General features: G+C 40.1%; 1 protein-coding gene across 10 annotated transcripts in view; it reads left to right on the top strand.

The window, feature by feature from the left end:
* The first annotated feature begins 2,915 nt into the window (after positions 1-2,915).
* nbeab (neurobeachin b) overlaps positions 2,916-20,406 on the top strand; it is a 286,390-nt gene continuing 268,899 nt past the window's right edge. For 9 of the 10 annotated variants that reach the window (XM_032502122.1, XM_032502050.1, XM_032502085.1 and 6 more), the window contains exons 1-2: positions 2,922-3,019; positions 3,136-3,902. In XM_032502122.1, coding sequence (XP_032358013.1) covers positions 3,627-3,902 — 276 coding nt within the window. In that variant the 5' untranslated portion in view covers positions 2,922-3,019; positions 3,136-3,626. Of the gene's footprint in view, positions 3,020-3,135; positions 3,903-20,406 lie in introns of all 10 variants that reach the window. The other variant, XM_032502095.1, reaches the window with a different exon arrangement.

Raw genomic sequence — 20,406 nt, 5'->3', positions numbered from 1 at the left:
AATTAATTTCGTCTGGCTTTTTTTTTTTTTACATATTGTATGGAAATACAAACATTTGTGCTTAACACAAGGTGTTGACACGCTGGTTGAATGACATTTTTATCCACTAGATGGCCCTTTCTGATCAGCAGATTATTCATCTTTACTGTGGCCACATTTCTTTTTCCCCTGAGACCATATTATTGGGATGAAGTCATCTTTATCACAGGTATTTTGATTTATTTTCAACAAATATCTTACAGGAAAAATATCTTGTTAATGCAGCAACAACTAGTACCATTACAACTATTTTTAGTTTAAGGCCAAACTAAATCTATACCTATTTTGTAAGATACATTATGGTTGATGGCATGGGGTTTTTTGACCACTTGGAATCTATTCAAAACCCTACTGAGATAAAGTTTGACCATGGCAGCTCAGACATGCTATGATCAAAGGACCATTCACCAAAACCATTACAGAAAACAGTGAGATGATGCTGTTGCAGACCTAACTGAAGCAATCATTCCATGAACTTGCCACAGGTCATTGAGCCTGGATCTGTTCCTCTGATTGAGTTGCCTAGCCAATATGGTGTGTGAATGGCAAAGTAAAACCCCCTCCCTTGACCTCTATTCAGCACTGGGTTTATGGTTCTCACTGGAATGGGGACCAGCAGGTTTAACAGAAGGGATGGGAGGATAGGAGCAATTGAGTTAGACATTATTAGATAAGTGTTATGGTGGGACAAAAGAATACAAAAATGCAAATGACTATTTCCTTAAGGACATGGTAGCTATGAAGCAATTATGCCTAATTCAACCTAGTCTGTAAATTAAGTCATTTGCTCATCCAAAGATATAGCACTTTGATTATTTATTTATTTTACAATAGCACATAAGACTACAGTGACATTAAAACAACCAGTATCACAAGATTAACTCTTTAAGTCACACTGGTGAGCAAGCAAAATAATCTAAATAATTGCCAATTGCTCTGCATTGCATTAATGAAATGTAATATTATATATAAAAACGGCACAGTAATATACATCCTAGGACCAGCTAAAGCCTGGCATTATATCTACCTCGTTGGAGCCATGCTGACACAGATCAGCTTAATGAGGTCATGGAATGCAAGCTCAGCTTCTGGCTGTCAGTCAGGACGATGGACAGGATTGTTGCCAAGCTGTCTGTTTCAGTCTCTTTTATATAACCACTGGAACCTGTCTGAGTCTTTTTGTTATTATTAGTTGTTAACCTATTACCTATAGTACATGCAAGTGATGTTTTGGTAAATTGAAAAATAAACCTCAATATTCAAATTTGTAATTCATTTTAAAACAAACATTTTTTTCTGGACTGGAGATTAATAAAAATAAAAAATCTGTAAATGGAAACATGCATGGACAACACTTATATATGCAAACCAGGATCATAAAAAAAGTCAAGCAAAGCAATTCATGAACTTCCACTACTATTACCAGTTCAAAGTTATGTGCCAACAATCTGACCTTGCTGCCAACTCACCAGGATCATTGGGAGAAAACGAAGGGACTTAATCTCATTGTAATAGGATATGACTATCCAGGGTCACCTTTGTGCCTTACAGACTGATCAATGAACTGCACACACCTGAAGCTCAAACTAATGAAGCCATCACGCATTTATCTGAAGAGAGGAAGAAAACAATTCAAGTCAGATGTTTGCATGAATGCAGGCACAATGTTCTAGTGTGCAATTCATGCACTTGAATGGCTGAGTGTTGCAGCAAAGTCTCTTAATCAAATAATTAACCTATTGATAAAAGCCATAGTCAACACTATTTGCCATTAAAATGTACAGAACATAATGAACCTAATATCCATTGTAATACAATGTTACATGGCCATACTTCTTGGATACACTTTTAATCTTTGGCAAGGCCCCAATAGACCAAAAAAGCATAAGGTTATTTCATTCATGATAACAAATTCAGAAAACCTACTGAAGGATAATGCATTTTCTTTTTTTAATCTGTAAACTCAAAGGGCCCATAGATAGATAGAGTATAAACACAGGGATTTAAATATATGACACCAGTTTGAAACCCTGAATAGTAAATTGGGTCATATTAATATGCTCGGATAAGCTGTTGCAGCGGACATATTTCATTTCTGATTGGATTGCAGGTGTCCCTTTGCAGTTTCTTATTTTTCTTATTTTATCCACACACACACACAAACACACACACACACACACACACACACCAATAGGCGTCCATATGTGTGCCAGCAGCTCACTACTGGGGCTCCTAAGTAGAACAAAGCCATTATTAATGTCATTAGGTAGGCTACCATGTGCTTTTATGACTAAATATAGTCCTAGTTAACTATGACATATCGCATTTTGTATATTTATTTTTAACCAGAAAACTGTATTAGTTTTTGTATTATATGTATATATGGCGCGGTGGATATGACACATGCCTTAGGTGTGGAAGACCTGGGTTCAATTCCCACTGCTATACATCAACCAATATGTCCCTGAGCAAGGCACTTAACCCATAGTTGCTCAAGAGGCATGCCGACTTGCTGGAATTCAAACCTATACTCAAATTTCTTGTTCAGACACTCGTTTGAGAGAGGTGAAGACGTCAGTATTGGGTTGGTGTACGGCAGTATGTGTGTATATAACTTCTATTGGAATTTAATTTAGCTAGAACACAAACCTGTAGACTAAACTCAACTTTAAACACAATGTATATACGCACGCACGCACGCACACACACACTGGCAATTGTAAGTCACTTTAGCTAAGCTACATGCTATGCAATGTAGCCTAATGTAATGTAATATGCATTCCGCCAATAGACAGTTAAAGCACGATTCCGCCAGGAAACACAAGTCAGGTTGCTAGTTTCCGGCAGCCATCTTTGTTTCGGAAAACCTTGCTAATTTGCACACGGGAGACGCTTTCTGACAGAATTGTAAACTTCATGCTAGATTTGTGTGCTGTAGCTATAACGATAATGTTTTTTCGTTTTAGTTTAACTATCAACGGTAATTAATCTTGAATTAATTTAATGTAATTAATTGACTGACTAACACACTAACTTTATAAAGCTGGGCGTAGGGCATTGCAATGTAAACCCACTGCTTATCTTCTGCTTGGCCAGGTAATACCAAGTGACCATGTTTCAAAGAAACACTCTGCTTCTCCCAACTGCCCGGTGGACAGCACGGGGAAACGGCCGACTTGCTAGCGGGGGCTCCTGCTCGGCTCCATCATCGCAGGCGTTGTGAGAGTGGAACCGCAGGCAGGGGGCGGCAACATGGCGGTGACAGCAGCACAGACACGGAGACGCGCATTATAGAGAGCGGCACTCTCACACGCACACAGCTTACACAGCGCAGGTCAGTCTGCTTGTAACCGGCTGTCACCGACAACACACCGGACTCTCTAGCCGTAACTCCAGAGAGTGGATATTAATGACACAGAGCGGGAGAGAGAGATATAGTAATTTCTTGTTTGTGTTTTTGTTTGTCACGGCTTCGAGAGTGTTCCTCTCTTTCTTTTCTTTTCTTTATGTTTCCTGAGCAGTGATTGGATTTATTACAAGGAGAAAGCGTGTGACTAGCTTCTGAAGCCGCCCGGTTTTTGGTGGAAATGACAAGCGAGAGACCGCCGGTGACAATGCCGGGGTCGATGTCGCTCTCGGACCGACAACCTCCTCCAGGTCACAGGCAACACGCGGCTGCAGTCTCCGCTGCCACCGGCGAGACAATGATGATGTCCGGTTCAGGTTCAGTGGTGCTCCCGGCTGGGATTATCAATCCATCGGTTCCAATCCGGAATATTAAAATGAAATTTGCAGTTGTCATCGGACTGATCCAGGTCGGAGAGGTTAACAACCGGGATATTGTTGAAACGGTGCTGAATTTGGTAAGTAGACGATTTTTCCCTCAAGACTATTGCTTTACCCCTAATCAGGGAATGTTATTCAATGGCAACAACAATTGAATATAGTGTTGACATATGCTGAAATAAGGTTTTTTTTTTTTACATCACGACTGTGCAAATGATTATTTAATTGTTTTCAGTAGCCTACTGATATAAGTGCCCCGGGAAATGTGAGAGGAAACCGCTTAGCCTACATCCAAAAGTCACACAGACAATGTGGGTTGAAGATGAGGGCATAGCCTACTAATACAAAGCCAGTTCTCAAGTTTTCAGGTTAAACAAACTTCCAGTTTTTGCTTGTAAAGGGGGCACAGTGGTGTGGATGATGTCAGTGAAGGTAGAGTGCATACCTGCTGGGATTAAAGTGCAGTGTGAGTGCTTTATAACCTGCTGGTGCACACTTTATTTCAAACGGTATTTATGTAAAATGCAGGGATGTAAGTGAGCAGAGGCGGGGGACATCTGCTGCTGCTGGTGTTTGTGGGAGAAGTCAGGGGGGCTGGAGCTAAGGGCCCCCATTACATGCCAGGGACTATATCCGAGGGTGTCTTCTGGGAGTCCAGAATTACTAGCATTTAAGATTCAAGGAGTGGTCAGGGTTTGGAGATAATTTGGATCCTCAGCAGCGTGGTTGATGGACCTGCTCCTAACTTAAGTATTTGTGAAAATGTAATGGTCATTGTCCTCTACGCAGATTGATACATACTGATCTAGGAGAGGTATTTTGTGTACAGCTTTCATTCTCATTGTATGATTATTATTATTAGCCTGTCACTAAAGCTGCAGGGAAGTGAGTCATCAAAGTAATGATTGTCAGAGTAAGGTGACTGGGGATTTGAGCCGATGGTATGCTGGTACAGTTTCAACATGATATGAAGAGACTTTAGAGTCAGCCTTGACCATCTACAGGACGAGCACACCAGAGCCTGATTGCAATAGTTGGCCTCCGCTTTTTAGCACACTAGAGATTCATTACGACCTGTTCTCTGGCACAACACAAATCCACTTTGTGAAGCAAGACAAATTGTAGCCCTTGGCAGGTTCAGACATGAGAGTTAAAGTGCCATAGTCTCCGTCACATTGCCCCCTCAACCTTTTCCAGTACTATTTACACAGGAAATGTGCACACGGAATACCACACTGTAGTCTCTACACTGTTTTTCAAGACTTATTGTGCAGACGGTGCACCATCAAATGAAATAATTTCTTCATTTTGCTTCATTCTGTTGAGCCATTGAAGGCAGAGCATTGATGGCACAGCTGCCTTTTGCTCCTCTGTACATTATTATATTTCAGAATAGTTCACTTTATCTAAACATTTCTCAGTCATACAGACAGGTCCCACACTTTTGAATGACAGATTTAATTAGCGCTTTGCTGTGTTTGGCTAAGGCCTGCACGATTAATCGTTATAAAATTACAATCTTGATTTACCCTGTTCACGATTTAATTTTGAAATAACTTCAATTCTCATTTATTTTAGGAGCCAACTGCATCACAAACGCTACTTCTGTCTTCCGTGAGTTTTAAACCTAGACTGTATAAAATAGGTCTTAAATGCTCTCCATTATCTTAATTGAAGCCTCTGTTTACAGAGAATTGTGGCAGAGAATCGTGATGTCAATTCTAAGCTAAAAAATCGTGATTCACATTCCCCCCGAATTGTGCAGGCCTAGTTTGGCTATTTAAGATATCAGGTGAACTAGATTCTACTTGATGTGTTTGCAAACATAAATACAACCTCACTCCAAATTATGAATACAAATTAACTCCATTTAATGCAGCAATCTTGGGACCAAATGACATTCCATGGCATTTAGCTGACGCTTTTATCCAAAGCGATTTACAATTGCTGGATTGGATTTTCCAGACCAAAGGCATGTGTCATATCCACTGCGCCATCACCCCCCCTTTGTGGCATCACAAAGTCAGTGATAGAGAAAGACAGAGTGGCAACACTCCCAATTGTGTGGCACAAATAGGTTTTTATTCTTGTTGGGTGATATTATCGGTTACATTAGTGACAGATTATGCCTTTAAGAAAACATTCTTTTGCATTACAGACCAGTATTATACTACAGATATATTATCGGAAGTGGGTTCTCATTTTTAATTGTCCTTTATAATGTTTTCATAGTGAATTTTGTAGTGAAAGTCAACAATGCAATAACAGTGAAACTGTACTTGGGTATGTATTTTACATACCCAAGTACAGTTGTCATTTTATTTACAATTCAAGAACGTGACAGTGCGGCGTGTGTTTGGAACTATACAGGCTTACATGAACCATGTGACCACCCCGCTAGCAAGATCAAAGGGTGTCGCAACTCTCTCTCTCTCTCTCTCTCTCTCTCTCTCTCTCTCTCTCTCTCTCTCTCTCTCTCTCTCTCTCTCTCTCTCTCTCTCTGGCTCTGGATAATACTAGCCAGGGATGAGGGTGCAGGAAGTTGCCATGCAAACAACCCTCCTGTCTGTAAGCTGCCATGACTACATGCTTTTCTATGCTTATAAGTCCAGGTTAATTTTGAAGTTCGGAGAGGGACTGAAGATCCAGAAGGATTCGTAACTGAATCTCATGGGGTCCAATTTGTGGAGTAATGAAAATATAATGTTTTTCTCCTCCTCCAAGGAGCATCTTGGGAGAAAAATGTAGTTAGAGGTTCATACCAGCATCCTCTATAATGAAAAGGGACTTATTTTATTTTTTATTTCTTATTTTTTTGTTTGTTTTTTATCTAGCTGCCGTTCCAGTCGAACTGCCTGCCAAAACCCTCCTTAGATGTCTGAGATGTGTTGATTTAGGAAATAGGCCCCGGCCACCAGAAAAATAAATCTTAGTTGAACTAAACACAAAACAGCTTCAGAGGAAAAAGCAGCTGTACGTACATACTTCACTCTGTACCCGAGTACTCCAATCAAAATGACATTACCTAATTCATGTACTGCAACATTCCTGTTCAGGGTCATGGGATCTGGCTTGCCAAGCACATTACGAGTAGAAGTCAAAATATTGTACAATTTGTCTGTTTATTTACGGTTTGACAGGCTGGCAACCAGTTTACATGCACATGTGACAAAAATCCCAATAGTATAAACATTAAAACACATTTTACTTTAATAGTATAATCTCAACAGAGTACTGTGCCCTTTTTGCCTTGATATAGCCCGCAGGTTGTCAGCAACAATAGACCTACTTGGTACTAGAGCCCGACCGATAAAGGATTTTTAAGGCGTAATGCGTAACAAAACCTAAACAGATTTCCCTAACATTAGTTATTTGTAGTTATTTATAAGTTTTCACTAAAATAATATGATAATAATTTGTTTTCTTGTCACAGTGAAACAGAGGAACATCAACATATATTAAAGTTCAGATAAATAAAATGTATACAAATACAAACTTTAAATATTAAATTTAAAGTCCTTTGAACAAAAACACAATAACAACAAAAAATAATCAGTGTTGCCAACAGGGACGTTGTAGAGCGCCCTCTGGTGGACAAACTATGCAACACCAACACTCATAACATGGTTTACCGTCCGTTTTTATTTTATTTTTAAAATATTAATTTATCAGAATCAATTGTTTGTCATTATAAATGATTCTGATGAATGAATATTTAAATTTGTATCGGCCATTATTAATGTCGATACCAATAGATCAGGAAATGCCTAATATTGGCCTGCTCATATATCAGTCGGGCTCTACTTGGTACTTAGTTTAGTTTTATAATTAGGTCAAAATAGTGTCCCTAAGGTGTGAAACACTATGTACTATGTACATAAGGTTATGCTGCACTTAACCTCTGACCATTATTTAGGTCATCCACCTTCTCAAAATTTAGCACAAGCAGGACGAGCTTGCTTGTTGCTTGTTGTTGCTGACAGTAAAGTTGGAAACAGGTTAGATTTGTCTCATGCTCAGGTGTGCAATTCACAGTATTCAACCCCCCTTTGCAACCTGTCATCTGACTCACTGACTTTTTCCAAGATGCGTAAAGTAAGAGTGGGTTTTTCTACTTTGCTAATTGTCACTTGGTGTGACTCGTTCAATGAATTTCTCTGACAGAGGAAGCGAAAATTGCATTAGTCAACAGCCTGCATCATCATGATCAAAGTCATGTATGATCTGATGGATAATGGAGAGTACTGTTAAAAGAGAACATTTTGAAAAGTGTGAAATTAGGAAAAAGCTCTCACAGCATCTTTCATCTTAATCCTGACGTGGGAGTTCTCATGTGCTGGCAACACCTGGTTGATGTTAACAAAAAAGCATGATATGCCTTGTACCTTGAGTATCATGTCAGGTCAGAGTTGTTACCGAGTTTATTTTCCTGAAAGTGATACTTAGAGTGGCAGTGTTGTGATCCACTTTAATTTAATACCAGTTGCATGGATTGGTGTTTATAATGTTTAAAGGTGGAAAAAAAGTATCAAAGCGAAATGTGTTGAGCCACTGCTGCCGTCAACATAATCCACGTAGCCACTTCCCATTTGGATGATCATGCTCTACATCTTCATATTTTACCCGACTTTAAAAATATTGCAAAATACAGTTTGTTTGTAGCTCCTGCGGTTAGCTGGTTATGTTTGTAGGTTGCAACTACAGTTGAATATGCGTCCCTCAGGGGATTGCGTATGAAAAGCTTATGCAATTTTTGACAGATTTATGAGGAAAATATGAGTTTGGATACTACTGAGCGGGAACAGGAGTGGAGTGATACATTTCTACATTATGGATGTTGGAACACACTTGCAGAGAGAGTCTATGTAGATGTAGTCAAGCTGACCAGAGCCAATTTTTTTTCCAATGCTTCACCTGGCTGGCTGGGGGCTGAAATCCTCTAGAGCCCGACCGATAAAGGATTTTTAAGGTCAATACCAATACAAAATTTGGTTATTTAAAAATCCGATGTATCTTCTGATATATATTTAAAAAAACAAAACAAATCCAGAAACGCATAACAATACATAAACAGAATTTCCTAACATTAGTTATTTGTTATTTATGAGTTCTCACTAAATAATATAATTTGTTTTATTGTCACAACAGAACCGAGTAACATCAACATGTATTAAAGTTCTGATAAATAAAATTTATAAAAATACAAACTTAAGATATGAAACTTAAATTCCTTTGTACAAAACACAATTACAAAAAATAATCAGTGTTGCCAACAGGGACGTTGTAGAGCGCCCTCTGGTGGACTAACTATGCAACGCCAACACTCATAACATGGTTGACAGTCCATTTTTTTCTTATTTTTTAAATATTCATTTATCAGAATCATTTAATTGTCATTATAAATGATTCTGATTAATGAATATTTAAAAAAATATATATTATTTTTCATTATTATTTTTATAAATGGGGATACCGATAGATCGGGAAATGCCTAATATCGGTCGATAATACATACATAGATACAATGTTCTACTGCCAGGTGGATAACTCTCCCTCCTACGCTATTCCCTTCCCAGTGTGTCAGTGATTTTACGGGTGATTCTGTTACCGTCTCCGTCCTTTACAGTGGATGATTTATTGCTCTTTTGATATGACTTTAAAATTGGCTGCTCTGTCGAAAACACTGGGTCTGTACATGGCTAACGGGCCGCTTCGAGGGGACTCGTTTGGTAACTGCACACACAGATCTCCTTGTATCATATAATAGCATAGTAGAGAGATAAAGCACACGCATATTATTTTATGTCCCTACTCCTTTTGTTAAATATATGATCACAAATTAATTATTTTCATTAGCTTAATGGCATAACATATGCTGCTACAATAATGTCAGGAACAGTGATTACATTGGGCTGTGATTAGTAATCACAGCCCAATGTAATCACTGATTTCTAATCACCAAATAAAGAATGAAAAGCCCTAAGGTGAAACCCATTTTTCACAGACCTGTTGTTGTATCAAAAGCCTAATTAGTCCGGATGCTGGCTTTCTGTATCGGGGTCATGTGACTGGCGAGTTGGCATACCTGAACCATGTGCTCTCCATCCCACTTCCCTTACATTGCATCTCCAGCTCCTTCACTTGACTCCTTTCCTCACGTCTTAGTCTGTCCCACCGAGGAAGCACGAGAGAGACGCGAGGAAATCATGACAGAAGAGAAGAAACAAGGAAATGGGATTTTTAGACGGATGAGACGCCCTTTACTCTGAAGCGTATGGGCGGAGGTAGCGGCCCTTTCAGCTCCACGGCTGCTCTCGTGTATCCTCGCTTATGGCTCCTCGGGGCATAAGTAAGAGCTTTGAGATGTTCTTCAAGAAGGACGGACAGAACAACTTCCAGTTCAGCCGAGGAGCTATAGAATTAGGGAAGTAGAGCCCGACCGATAAAGGATTTTTAAGGCTGATATCAATACAAATATTTGGTGATTTAAAAATCAAATATTCCGATATATCAGCCGATATAAAAAACAAATCCAGAAATGCATAACAAAACAAACTGATTTTTTTCAACATAGTTATTTGTAGTTATTTATGAGTTCTCACTAAATGATATGGTAAGGCATAAAAATAAAATTGTTTTGCAACAGAACAGAAGAACATCAAAATATATTAACGTTCTGATAAGTAAAATGTATAAAAATACAAAACTTGTGGTGTGAAACTTGAAATTCTTTGAACAAAAACACCAAAAAAAGTCAGTTGCCAACATTGACGTTGTAGAGCGCCCTCTGGTGGACAAACGCCAACACTCATGGTTGAAGGGTGTTATGTCTGTTTTTATTTTATTCTTTAAATATTCATTAATCAGCCATTATAAATGCCTACTATCGGTCTATAATATCGGCCCGCCGATATATCGGTCGGGCTCTAAAGGGAAATGAGGTGCATCTCTTGTGTCAGCAGGGTGCACTGGGTTTTAGCTTATTATCTGTTTTGAATAGGCCCCTCTGCCCCTAATAAACTCAAAGTACCTAGGAATCACTTACCTAGGAATTCTGTTTATGCATTACTAAATCGCTTTCCTGCAGAGGCATCTATTTTTTGGAGTGACACGTATGTACCGCACCAGCGTGTCCGGGAGTTGGTTGTGGTGGATGATGGGCATACAGAGCTGTGGTTAGGTTTAGTGTCACTGCAGACTTTTTCTCTATGAAACCAAGACCATGATCTTGCTGCTAGTGACCAAACCTATCCATGAACAAGCTTTAATAATGCTGTACAGGAAGTGGTTATTATATTTTTGGATACGTTGTCGGATATAATTTAAATGATAAATTCAGTGTCACTGATATATTGACATTTTTTTCAAGCTAGCTGCTTATTCAAGAAGTAATCCTGTTGACATGTTTGAAGTTAGTTGCATTTAATTAGTCAGGGTTGCTTGGAATCCTCTTAGATGGTAAACTTTGTTTCTGTATTATTGTGGAATATGCGTGGAGTAGACCTGCACGATTAATCGTTGTAAAAGTGCAATCTCGATTCACCCTGTTCACGATTTCATTTTAAAAAAAGTTTTTTTTTAAAAATGACTTTGGTTTCTCATTTAATTTTACAAGCCGACTGCATCCCTACTTTCTTCTGAGAGCTTTGAACAGACGGTCTGTAATAGGTCTTAAAGCGCTGCAATGCTCTCCATTCTCTTCATTGGAGCGTCTATGTTTACAGGCTTGTGGTGGTGCGCAATGTGCTATAGGTGCCAAAAAAATCAGTTTGGTACTGCCAATTTATCTTGTTTTATCATGGTTCATGTGTGCAATAAACATTACACTTTGTGAGGAAAAAAAATTGTGGCAGAGAATCTGGAAATCAATTCTAAGCAAAAAAATTGTTGATTCATATTTTTCCCCGAATTGTGCCGGCCTAGCATTGAGATATGGATGTTTTAAAGCCAGTACATTTTACACGTAGTTTGGGGTTCTTTGGGAGAGGAATTTTTGAAACCCTCTGTTCTCCAGATTTGATTGATTAAATTCTGACTTAATTCAGTCCGCTAGTCGTGGAGTTTCAATTGTCTACTTGTGGATATACTGTTCATAGTCCAAATGCTTTTAGCTGGATTGAGGGCTCTGATTTGCTAATAAGTGCTGTGACTGCAGAGTTGGCCTACCTGAACCGCATGTGACTGCTCTCCAGACTTGGTGTCAGCACATTTTGCTCTAACCAGGACTTTGCCACTCAGTCAGTCACGACCAGTTTTTAGTTTTTCAAGTCTTCATGACAAGGTATGGCCATGAGAAATTTGGTAATCATTGATCGTTGTTTAGGTACATTAAACCATGTTAAGAGTTTTCTTGTTAAGCATTTCATAATGTCCCGACAGCCAACGCATCAGCACAGCGCTTGTGTCTGGGCCTGCCCTGTGGGGACAGAGGTTTTTGTGGATTTCTTGGCATCTGTCGCTCAAGAATGATGTTATGAACTTTATTTTTGTTTTTAACTAAATTGAGCTTGATGTTTTCAAAAAAAGTGGTGGGTACAAAATGCCTCATAACAAAATCTGATAGGTACGCATACCCACTGTCTCCACCATCCCCATCGAATTCAACGCCTATGACACTTATGTACCAGACTAGAGTGTTAAGTTTGGAAATTTTGTTGAAAACAAACAAAATGTGTCATCAGATATAAGAGGAGAGCTGCAAAGATTAATCGATCAGTTGTCAACTTTTTGAATGAATCACCAACTATTTTTATAATCGATTAGTCGGTTTGAGTCATTTTTTTAAGACAAAAGTAAAACATTCCAGCTTCTGAAATGCCTCTGACTACAAAGAACATTTATACAAAGCCATTAATCCTACAGACAGATTGCTTACTCACTTCTAAGAGACTCAATTTAAATCTTCTCTCTGTATTCTATTACAATTGTACATATTTAAAAAATAATCGGTGGCATTATGATGCAGTAGTTAGCTGTCAGCTCAGAACTAGAACTGTCCCGTCTGCTAGGCGTTTGTGCAGTTTACAATTTTTTTTGTGTGGATATACTGTCCATTGTCCTCAAGACATACTGTTAGCTGGATTGAGGGCTCTAAATTGCTAATAGGTAAGAATGTGAGAGTGAGTAACTCCCTGTCTGTCTGAGTCAGCCTCAGAGATGGACTGGCACTCTGCCCAGAGAGTTTTTGTCCTGTGCTAACTGAATTGTAGGATAAGCTCCAGCACCCTGTAAATAAAAATAAGCCCAACAATAATTAAAGAACATGTATTTGGGACCAGGATGCACTACCGGGCATATACGCTGCTCAACAGTAATGGGAATTTTCTGCTTGCATTGTTGCATCAGAAAAACCGATATGCCAACAGTATGTTTTGGTCATATGCTTCAGGTGAGCTGTATACAGTGCAGTCCCAAAGAAGATTTTCCTCATTTGGCCAAACTGCTCCTCTTATGTTATTGTTGCCTATGCATACTGAATGTCATGTTGCTTGCCTCCCTCCAAATAAAGTTGCTTAGAGCTTCACAGAACGCTGCTGGAGGTTGTCCACTGACTTGCAGCAGTCCTCTAGAGGCATTCAAATCAGTGTAATTTCATTAGGCTTGATTCAAATTATAGATCTACTATCACACCCATCAGAAGCAGAAAACCTAAGGGAAAACAAATGAATAAAGCATCATGCTATAACCTACAGTACAGTATTACCATTCTTCCTCTTGGTTCCAAAATGTGACTAAATGAGTGTCATATAACACGCGCTTGGTCGTCTCCTTTAGCGTCATATAACACGCGATTGGTCGTCTCCTTTAGCATCATGTAAGACACGATTGGTCTTCTCCTTTAGCGTCATATAACACGCTTGGTCATCTCCTTCAGCGTCATATAACATGCGCTTGTTCGTCTCCTTTAGGGTTGTGTAACACGCAATTGGTTGTCTCCTTTAGTGTCATATAACACGTAACTGGTTGTCTGCTTTAGCGTCACTTAACACGTGATTGGTCGTCTCCTTTAGCGTCATATAACACGCTTGTTTGTCTCTTTTAGCGTCATATAACACGCTTGGTCATCTCCTTCAGCGTCATATAACATGCGCTTGTTCGTCTCCTTTAGCGTTGTGTAACACGCAATTGGTTGTCTCCTTTAGTGTCATATAACACGTAACTGGTTGTCTGCTTTAGCGTCACTTAACACGTGATTGGTCGTCTCCTTTAGCGTCATATAACACGCTTGTTTGTCTCCTTTAGCATCATGACACACACTTGGTCGGGACTATTTTTGACTCTTTTGGGTTAACCAAAAGCTCGTGGGCGGGCTTACGGTTCCCTGACACACGGAAATATTGGGACGGTTAAGGACACACGCGGGACACGAACCCCGCTCTCCTGGGTGAAAGATCCATCCGCCCCCTTGACCAACCTCCCTACGGTTCCCCCTTACATACTACTCGTTAAACCCCGTCTAGATGCTGCTCTCCCCGGTACCTTCTCCACACACGCTGAAAGGGGCCTTATTCGTTGCATCAGACGCTGAAAGCCACTGTCCTGTGAGCGAGAACGGGTTGTCTAGCCCCCATTGGCATGTAAAATGAAGGAGGGAGACGAGAATGCGCTGCACATTTACTTACAGTGAGGAAAATAAGTATTTGAACACCCTGCTATTTTTTAAGTTCTCCCACTTAGAAATCATGGAGGGGTCTGAAATTGTCATCGTAGGTGCATGTCCACTGTGAGAGACGTAATCTATTAAAAAAAATCCAGAAATCACAATGAATGAATTTTTAGCTATTTACAGTGCAGTTGCCCTGTCCCATGTGCAGAAAAACACCCCCAAAGCATGATGCTACCCCCCCATGCTTCCCAGTAGGGATGGTGTTCTCATCATTCTTCTTCCTCCAAACACAGTTAGTGGAATTATGACCAAAAAGTTCTATTTTGGTCTCATCTGACCACATGACTTTCTCCCATGACTCCTCTGGATCATCCAAATGGTCGTTGGCAAACTTAAGACGGGCCTTGACATGTGCTGGTTTAAGCAGGGGAACCTTCCGTGTCATGCATGATTTCAAACCATGACGTCTTAATGTATAACCAACAGTAACCTTGGAAACGGTGGTCCCAGCTCTTTTCAGGTCATTGACCAGCTCCTCCCGTGTAGTTGTGGGCCGATTTCTCACCTTTCTTAGGATCATTGAGACCCCACGAGGTGAGATCTTGCATGGAGCCCCAGTCCGAGGAAGATTGACAGTCATGTTTAGCTTCTTCCATTTTCTAATGATTGCTCCAACAGTGGACCTTTTTTCCCCAAGCTGCTTGGCAATTTCCCCGTAGCCCTTTCCAGCCTTGTGGAGGTGTACAATTTTGTCTCTAGTGTCTTTGGACAGCTCTTTGGTCTTGGCCATGTTAGTAGTTGGATTCTTACTGATTGTATAGGGTGAACAGGTGTCTTTATGCAGCTAACAACCTCAAACAGGTGCATCTAATTTAGGATAATAAATGGAGTGGAGGGGGACATTTTGAAGGCAGACTAACAGGTCTTTGAGGGTCAGAATTGTAGCTGATAGACAGGTGTTCAAATACTTATTTGCAGCTGTATCATACAAATAAGTACCGTAAATTCCGTACTATAAGCCGCTACTTTTTTCCCACACTTTAGACACTGCGGCCTGTACTACGACGCGGCTAATGCATGTATTTTTTTTTCTTCACATCCCGCCAAAAGCTTTTTGCCTCGTAACAGTAGACCAATAAAATTGAGGAGTAGTTTACAGAGGTCCAATGAAATTTTGTGATAAATCAAGCGCACTTTCACAATTACATTATTGTAAATCAGTCATTTGTAGACTCACCCTCATCAACATGGAAAACGCTCGAAGAAAAGCATATGATGCAGCTTTTAAGTTAAAGGCGATCAATCTGGCCGTTGAAGAGGGTAATCGAGCTGCTGCACGTAATCTTGGCATAAATGAATCGATGGTGAGGCGGTGGAGACGCCAGCGTGAAGAACTGAGTCAGTGCAAAAAGACGACAAAAGCTTTCAGAGGTAATCATAGCAGATGGCCCGAACTTGAAAACGTTCTTGAAGACTGGGTTAGCACGCAGAGAGCGGGCGGCCGCGGTATTTCCACAGTGCAAATCAGACTGAAGGCTAAAGCCATCGCCACCGAAATGAAAATCGAAGATTTTAGAGGTGGGCCATCGTTGTGTTTTAGATTTATGAGAAGAAAAGGCCTGTCCGTCAGGGCACGCACAACTTTGTGTCAGCAGCTCCCTCCCGACTACGAGGAAAAACTTGCTAACTTCCGCACATTCACTCAAACCAAGATAGCGGAGAATTCCATCGGGCCAGATGAGATCATAAATATGGATGAAGTACCTTTGACGTTCGACCTGCCTCTCACTCGGACTGTTAATAAAAGAGGTGACTCGTCCATCACACTGAAAACCAGTGGACATGAGAGAACGCATTTTACTTGTGTTCTGAGCTGTACAGCATCCGGACTAAAACTTCCACCGATGGTGATTTTTAAGCGGCTGACAATGCCAAAGGAAAAATTACCAAGAGAAATCGTGGTGAAAGTCAATAAGAAAGGTTGGATGATGGAGAGCCTAATGAAGGATTGGCTGAGAGAGTGCTACGCAAAGCGACCAGGGGGATTCTTTCGCAGAAAAAAAGCAATGCTCGTTATGGACAGCATGAGGGCCCATATCACAGATTCAGTGAAAGCTGCCATCAAGAGTACAAACTCAATTCCAGCTGTGATTCCTGGGGGTACCACTAAGTATTTGCAGCCACTGGACATCAGCGTGAACCGGGCATTTAAAGTGGCACTGCGCGTTGAGTGGGAGGATTGGATGACGAGCGGAGAGAAATCCTTTACCAAAACAGGCCGCATGCGAAGAGCATCTTTAACTCAAGTCTGCCAGTGGATCCTAAATGCGTGGAGCTGTGTCAAAACATCCACCATCACCAACGGGTTTCGAAAGGCTGGACTGCTGCGTGATGAAGAGGACCGCGTGCGCTCAAGTGAGAGCGACGACGAAGAGACTGAAGTGAGTGACGAGATCCTGAGGCTGTTCACTTTGGACACTGAAGAAGAGGACTTTGATGGTTTTAGTGCACAGGAGGAAGATCAAGACGGCGATTAATGACTTTTCCTGGTAGGCTGCAGTGTGTACACCGGTATATATTTTTTTACCAGTCGTTAGGAGATATTGGAATGTTGTTCGTGCACTGTTCAGTAAAAAAGCATACACAAATAACGTTGTGTATTACCGGTACGTACAGTAGGCCTACGCATAATTAAAATTAGGCACTGTTCGGAAAAAAAGCATTCACAATATGTATTTGTTACCATACAGATTAAATTAAAAGTTAAAAAATCCTCACGTGTAATATCTTTGTGTGAATATCTCGTATTAACACGTGGGCCACCTGCGGCTTAAAAGCCAGTGCGGCCTGTACAAGTACAAAATTGATTTTCTTTCTAAAATTAGAGCGTGCGGCTTTTAATCAGGTGCGCGTTGTAGTCCGGAATTTACGGTAGTTAAAAAAATCATACATTGTAATTTCTGGATTTTTTTTTTTTTAGATTATGTCTCTCACAGTAGACATGCACCTACGATGACAATTTCAGACCCCTCCATAATTTATAAGTGGGAGAACTTGCAAAATAGCAGGGTGTTCAAATACTTATTTTCCTCACTGTATATATGTATATGTATATATATATATATATGTATATGTAAATGTTTATGTATGTATGTATGTATGTATGTGTGTGTGTGTGTATATATAATATATATATATATATATAAGTGTATGTTGTTTTCTTCTGCTTTGTTTTGATAAGTTTGCTCTTTGGTACCTCCTGCTTCTTGTCAGACCCTGGTAGATGGTTCTGAGACAAAACCTCTGATTTTCTCTGTTTGATGTTCTCTTCATCTCTGTTATCAGTTGTTTTTATCCAGATATTTTAACAGGTAAAAAACAGCAGGCATCTTTCACATTCCTTGTGTTTGTACAGTGTGGACTCCAGTCTGGTAGCAATAGAAGAGTTGGGGAACTCTCTTCATATCAATCACGGATAAATTGTCTTGTTTAGCCGACGGCTTAAGGGAAGACTTTTCCTGTGAAGTTTGTTTTTGTTCTTTAGAAGCCATCAAAAATTCATGTACCACATTGAAAGAGTTTGCCAAGCTGCCAATTTACCAAGATGTTTTTTCATTGTAGCAATTGAAAACTGTTTATTGGCAAACCATGTCATTGCACAAGGGACTAATTGAAAATAGAGTCAAAGCAGCCCCAAATTAATTAACTTTTGTTTCAAAGTGCTGAATGAAAATCAGTTAAACCATAGCAAAGCAAAACCTTTGTTGTCAAGGGACAATGCGTATATCTGGAAATGCATAATAGATGAAAGACTGTTTGGCCTAAGCTGCTTTCAGGTGTGGCTGGCCTTCACTGTAAGCATCCCGCTGTGGCACAGTTTGATCAATCTTGGATCAATATCACCTCTAGGCACTGGTACAGTTTTTCAAATGTCACAATGTCGCAATGTGTTTTTGTGACACTCTTGAAACCCATTGTGGAATGGGTCCTTGCCTTTTGTTTTGCTTTTTGCTGCAGACCCACTGAATTCATGCATAGGCTGTATGGCATGGCCTTGAGCCATTCTATATAATTGGGTCACACTTTATTTTCCTTTTGAGGACGTGTTCAAAAGTTTTTCTGAGAAGAACTTTTGAGAAAAGCTCAGTTGGTTGAGCGGGCGCACATCTAAGGAGGTTTATTCCTCGACACAGCGGCTGCGGGTTTCGACTCCGAGCTGCGGCTCTTTGCTGCATGTCATTCCCCCTCTCTCTCCCCTTTCATAGCTTCAGCTGTCCTGTGAAAATAAAGGCCTAAAAATGCCCAAAAGAATAACAAGTTAGCAGAGACATGACAAATGCTACTGATTTTTAAATCTGGTTCTAGGTTTGTTGGACATCATACCACCAAACAACCTTACTGAAATGTCCTCGAGCATGAATCTCTTTTCCAGGTCCAGAAAGGCTCTTCTAGCTGTGTGCACTCAGACTGCCAGACAATTCAATTCAATTTCAATTCAATTTTATTTATAGTACCATTTCATAATCAGAGTTATCTCGAGACACTTGACAGATAGAGTAGGTCTAGAACACACTTTTGTGGGAAATGACAGATAATTCACCTACATGGATTAATTAAATATCACGTAAAGGCTGCCATGTACCTGAGTTGGGACCAAGTTTAATACAGGAATAATTCAATTCAATTTAATTTATAGTATCAAATCCTTACAAAAGTCATCTCTAGACACTACAGATAGAGAAGGTCTAGAACACACTCTATAATTTACAGAGGCCCAACAATTCCAGTAATTCCCCCAAGAGCAAGCTATTAGTGAAACAGTGGCGAGGAAAAACTCCCTTTTAGGAAGAAACCTTGGACAGACCCAGGCTCTTGGTAGGCGCTGTCTGACGGGCCGGTGGGGGGTTTGATGCACTGTGGCAATAGCACCTTCACAGATTCTTTACTAAGCCTTTCATATTTTCCAGTTTGAACCACACGCATCGTAGGGGCCTACAGTATGCTAAAATTGTGCTTCCTCAGTAAAGTTCATTCTCTAGTAAGCCATCCAATTTCTGCCAAGAGCAGCGTCCTCTGATCTACTCCTGATAATCTATATAGGATTTGAGGGAAAATTGACATTCTGATTCTGTGCAAATTTGTTTGCTAAAAGGTAATTTAGCTGAACTGTTGATTGATTCAGGGCCCATGCTGATATGTGTTTTCTTGTCCTCAGCTAAGGACAAAGTGAAGGACTGCATTATTATTATAATTCTTTTAGCATTTTCTGTATGCTGCCATGGTTTTATTCTCTGATATCTAAGCACAGTTGTATTTTTATAATGTTTTTGATGCCCTTGAGCCATCTTTTTTTATGACTTGGGACTTTTATATAACCTTTTTTATGATCATACGCATTGTTAAAGGTCCCATGACATGGTGCTCTTTGGATGCTTTTATACAGACCTTAGTGGTCCCTAATACTGTATCTGAAGTCTCTTTTATATAGACCTTAGTGGTCCCCTAATACTGTATCTGAAGTCTCTTTTATATAGACCTTAGTGGTACCCTAATACTGTATCTGAAGTCTCTTTTATACAGACCTTAGTGGTCCCCTAATACTGTATCTGAAGTCTCTTTTATATAGACCTTAGTAGTCCCCTAATACTGTATCTGAAGTCTCTTTTATACAGACCTTAGTTGTCCCCTAATACTGTATCTGAAAACTCTTTCCCAAAATTCAGCCTTGATGCAGATTTATAGCCACAAGAGCCAGTCCCACAATGAGCTTTACTTAGTATGTGCCATTTCTGAGTCTGTAGCTATTGAGGAGGAGAAAGTTGATGGGGGGGGGGGGCAAGGTGGAGGCGGGGGGTGCGGCCTTGACCATCTGCCACTTTGCTCATTTGAAAGCCATGATGTCTCTCTCTCTAATGGGTGAGCCAAATTATCTGGGCAGGCAAAGCAGAGAAAGGGGAGGTAACCTTGCCCCTTAT

This window comes from Etheostoma spectabile, chromosome 3 (assembly GCF_008692095.1).
Source record: "Etheostoma spectabile isolate EspeVRDwgs_2016 chromosome 3, UIUC_Espe_1.0, whole genome shotgun sequence".
In the NCBI taxonomy this organism is placed as follows: domain Eukaryota; kingdom Metazoa; phylum Chordata; class Actinopteri; order Perciformes; family Percidae; genus Etheostoma; species Etheostoma spectabile.
Note: the sequence above shows the minus strand (reverse complement) of the source record. Positions and strands in the feature narration are given on the sequence as shown.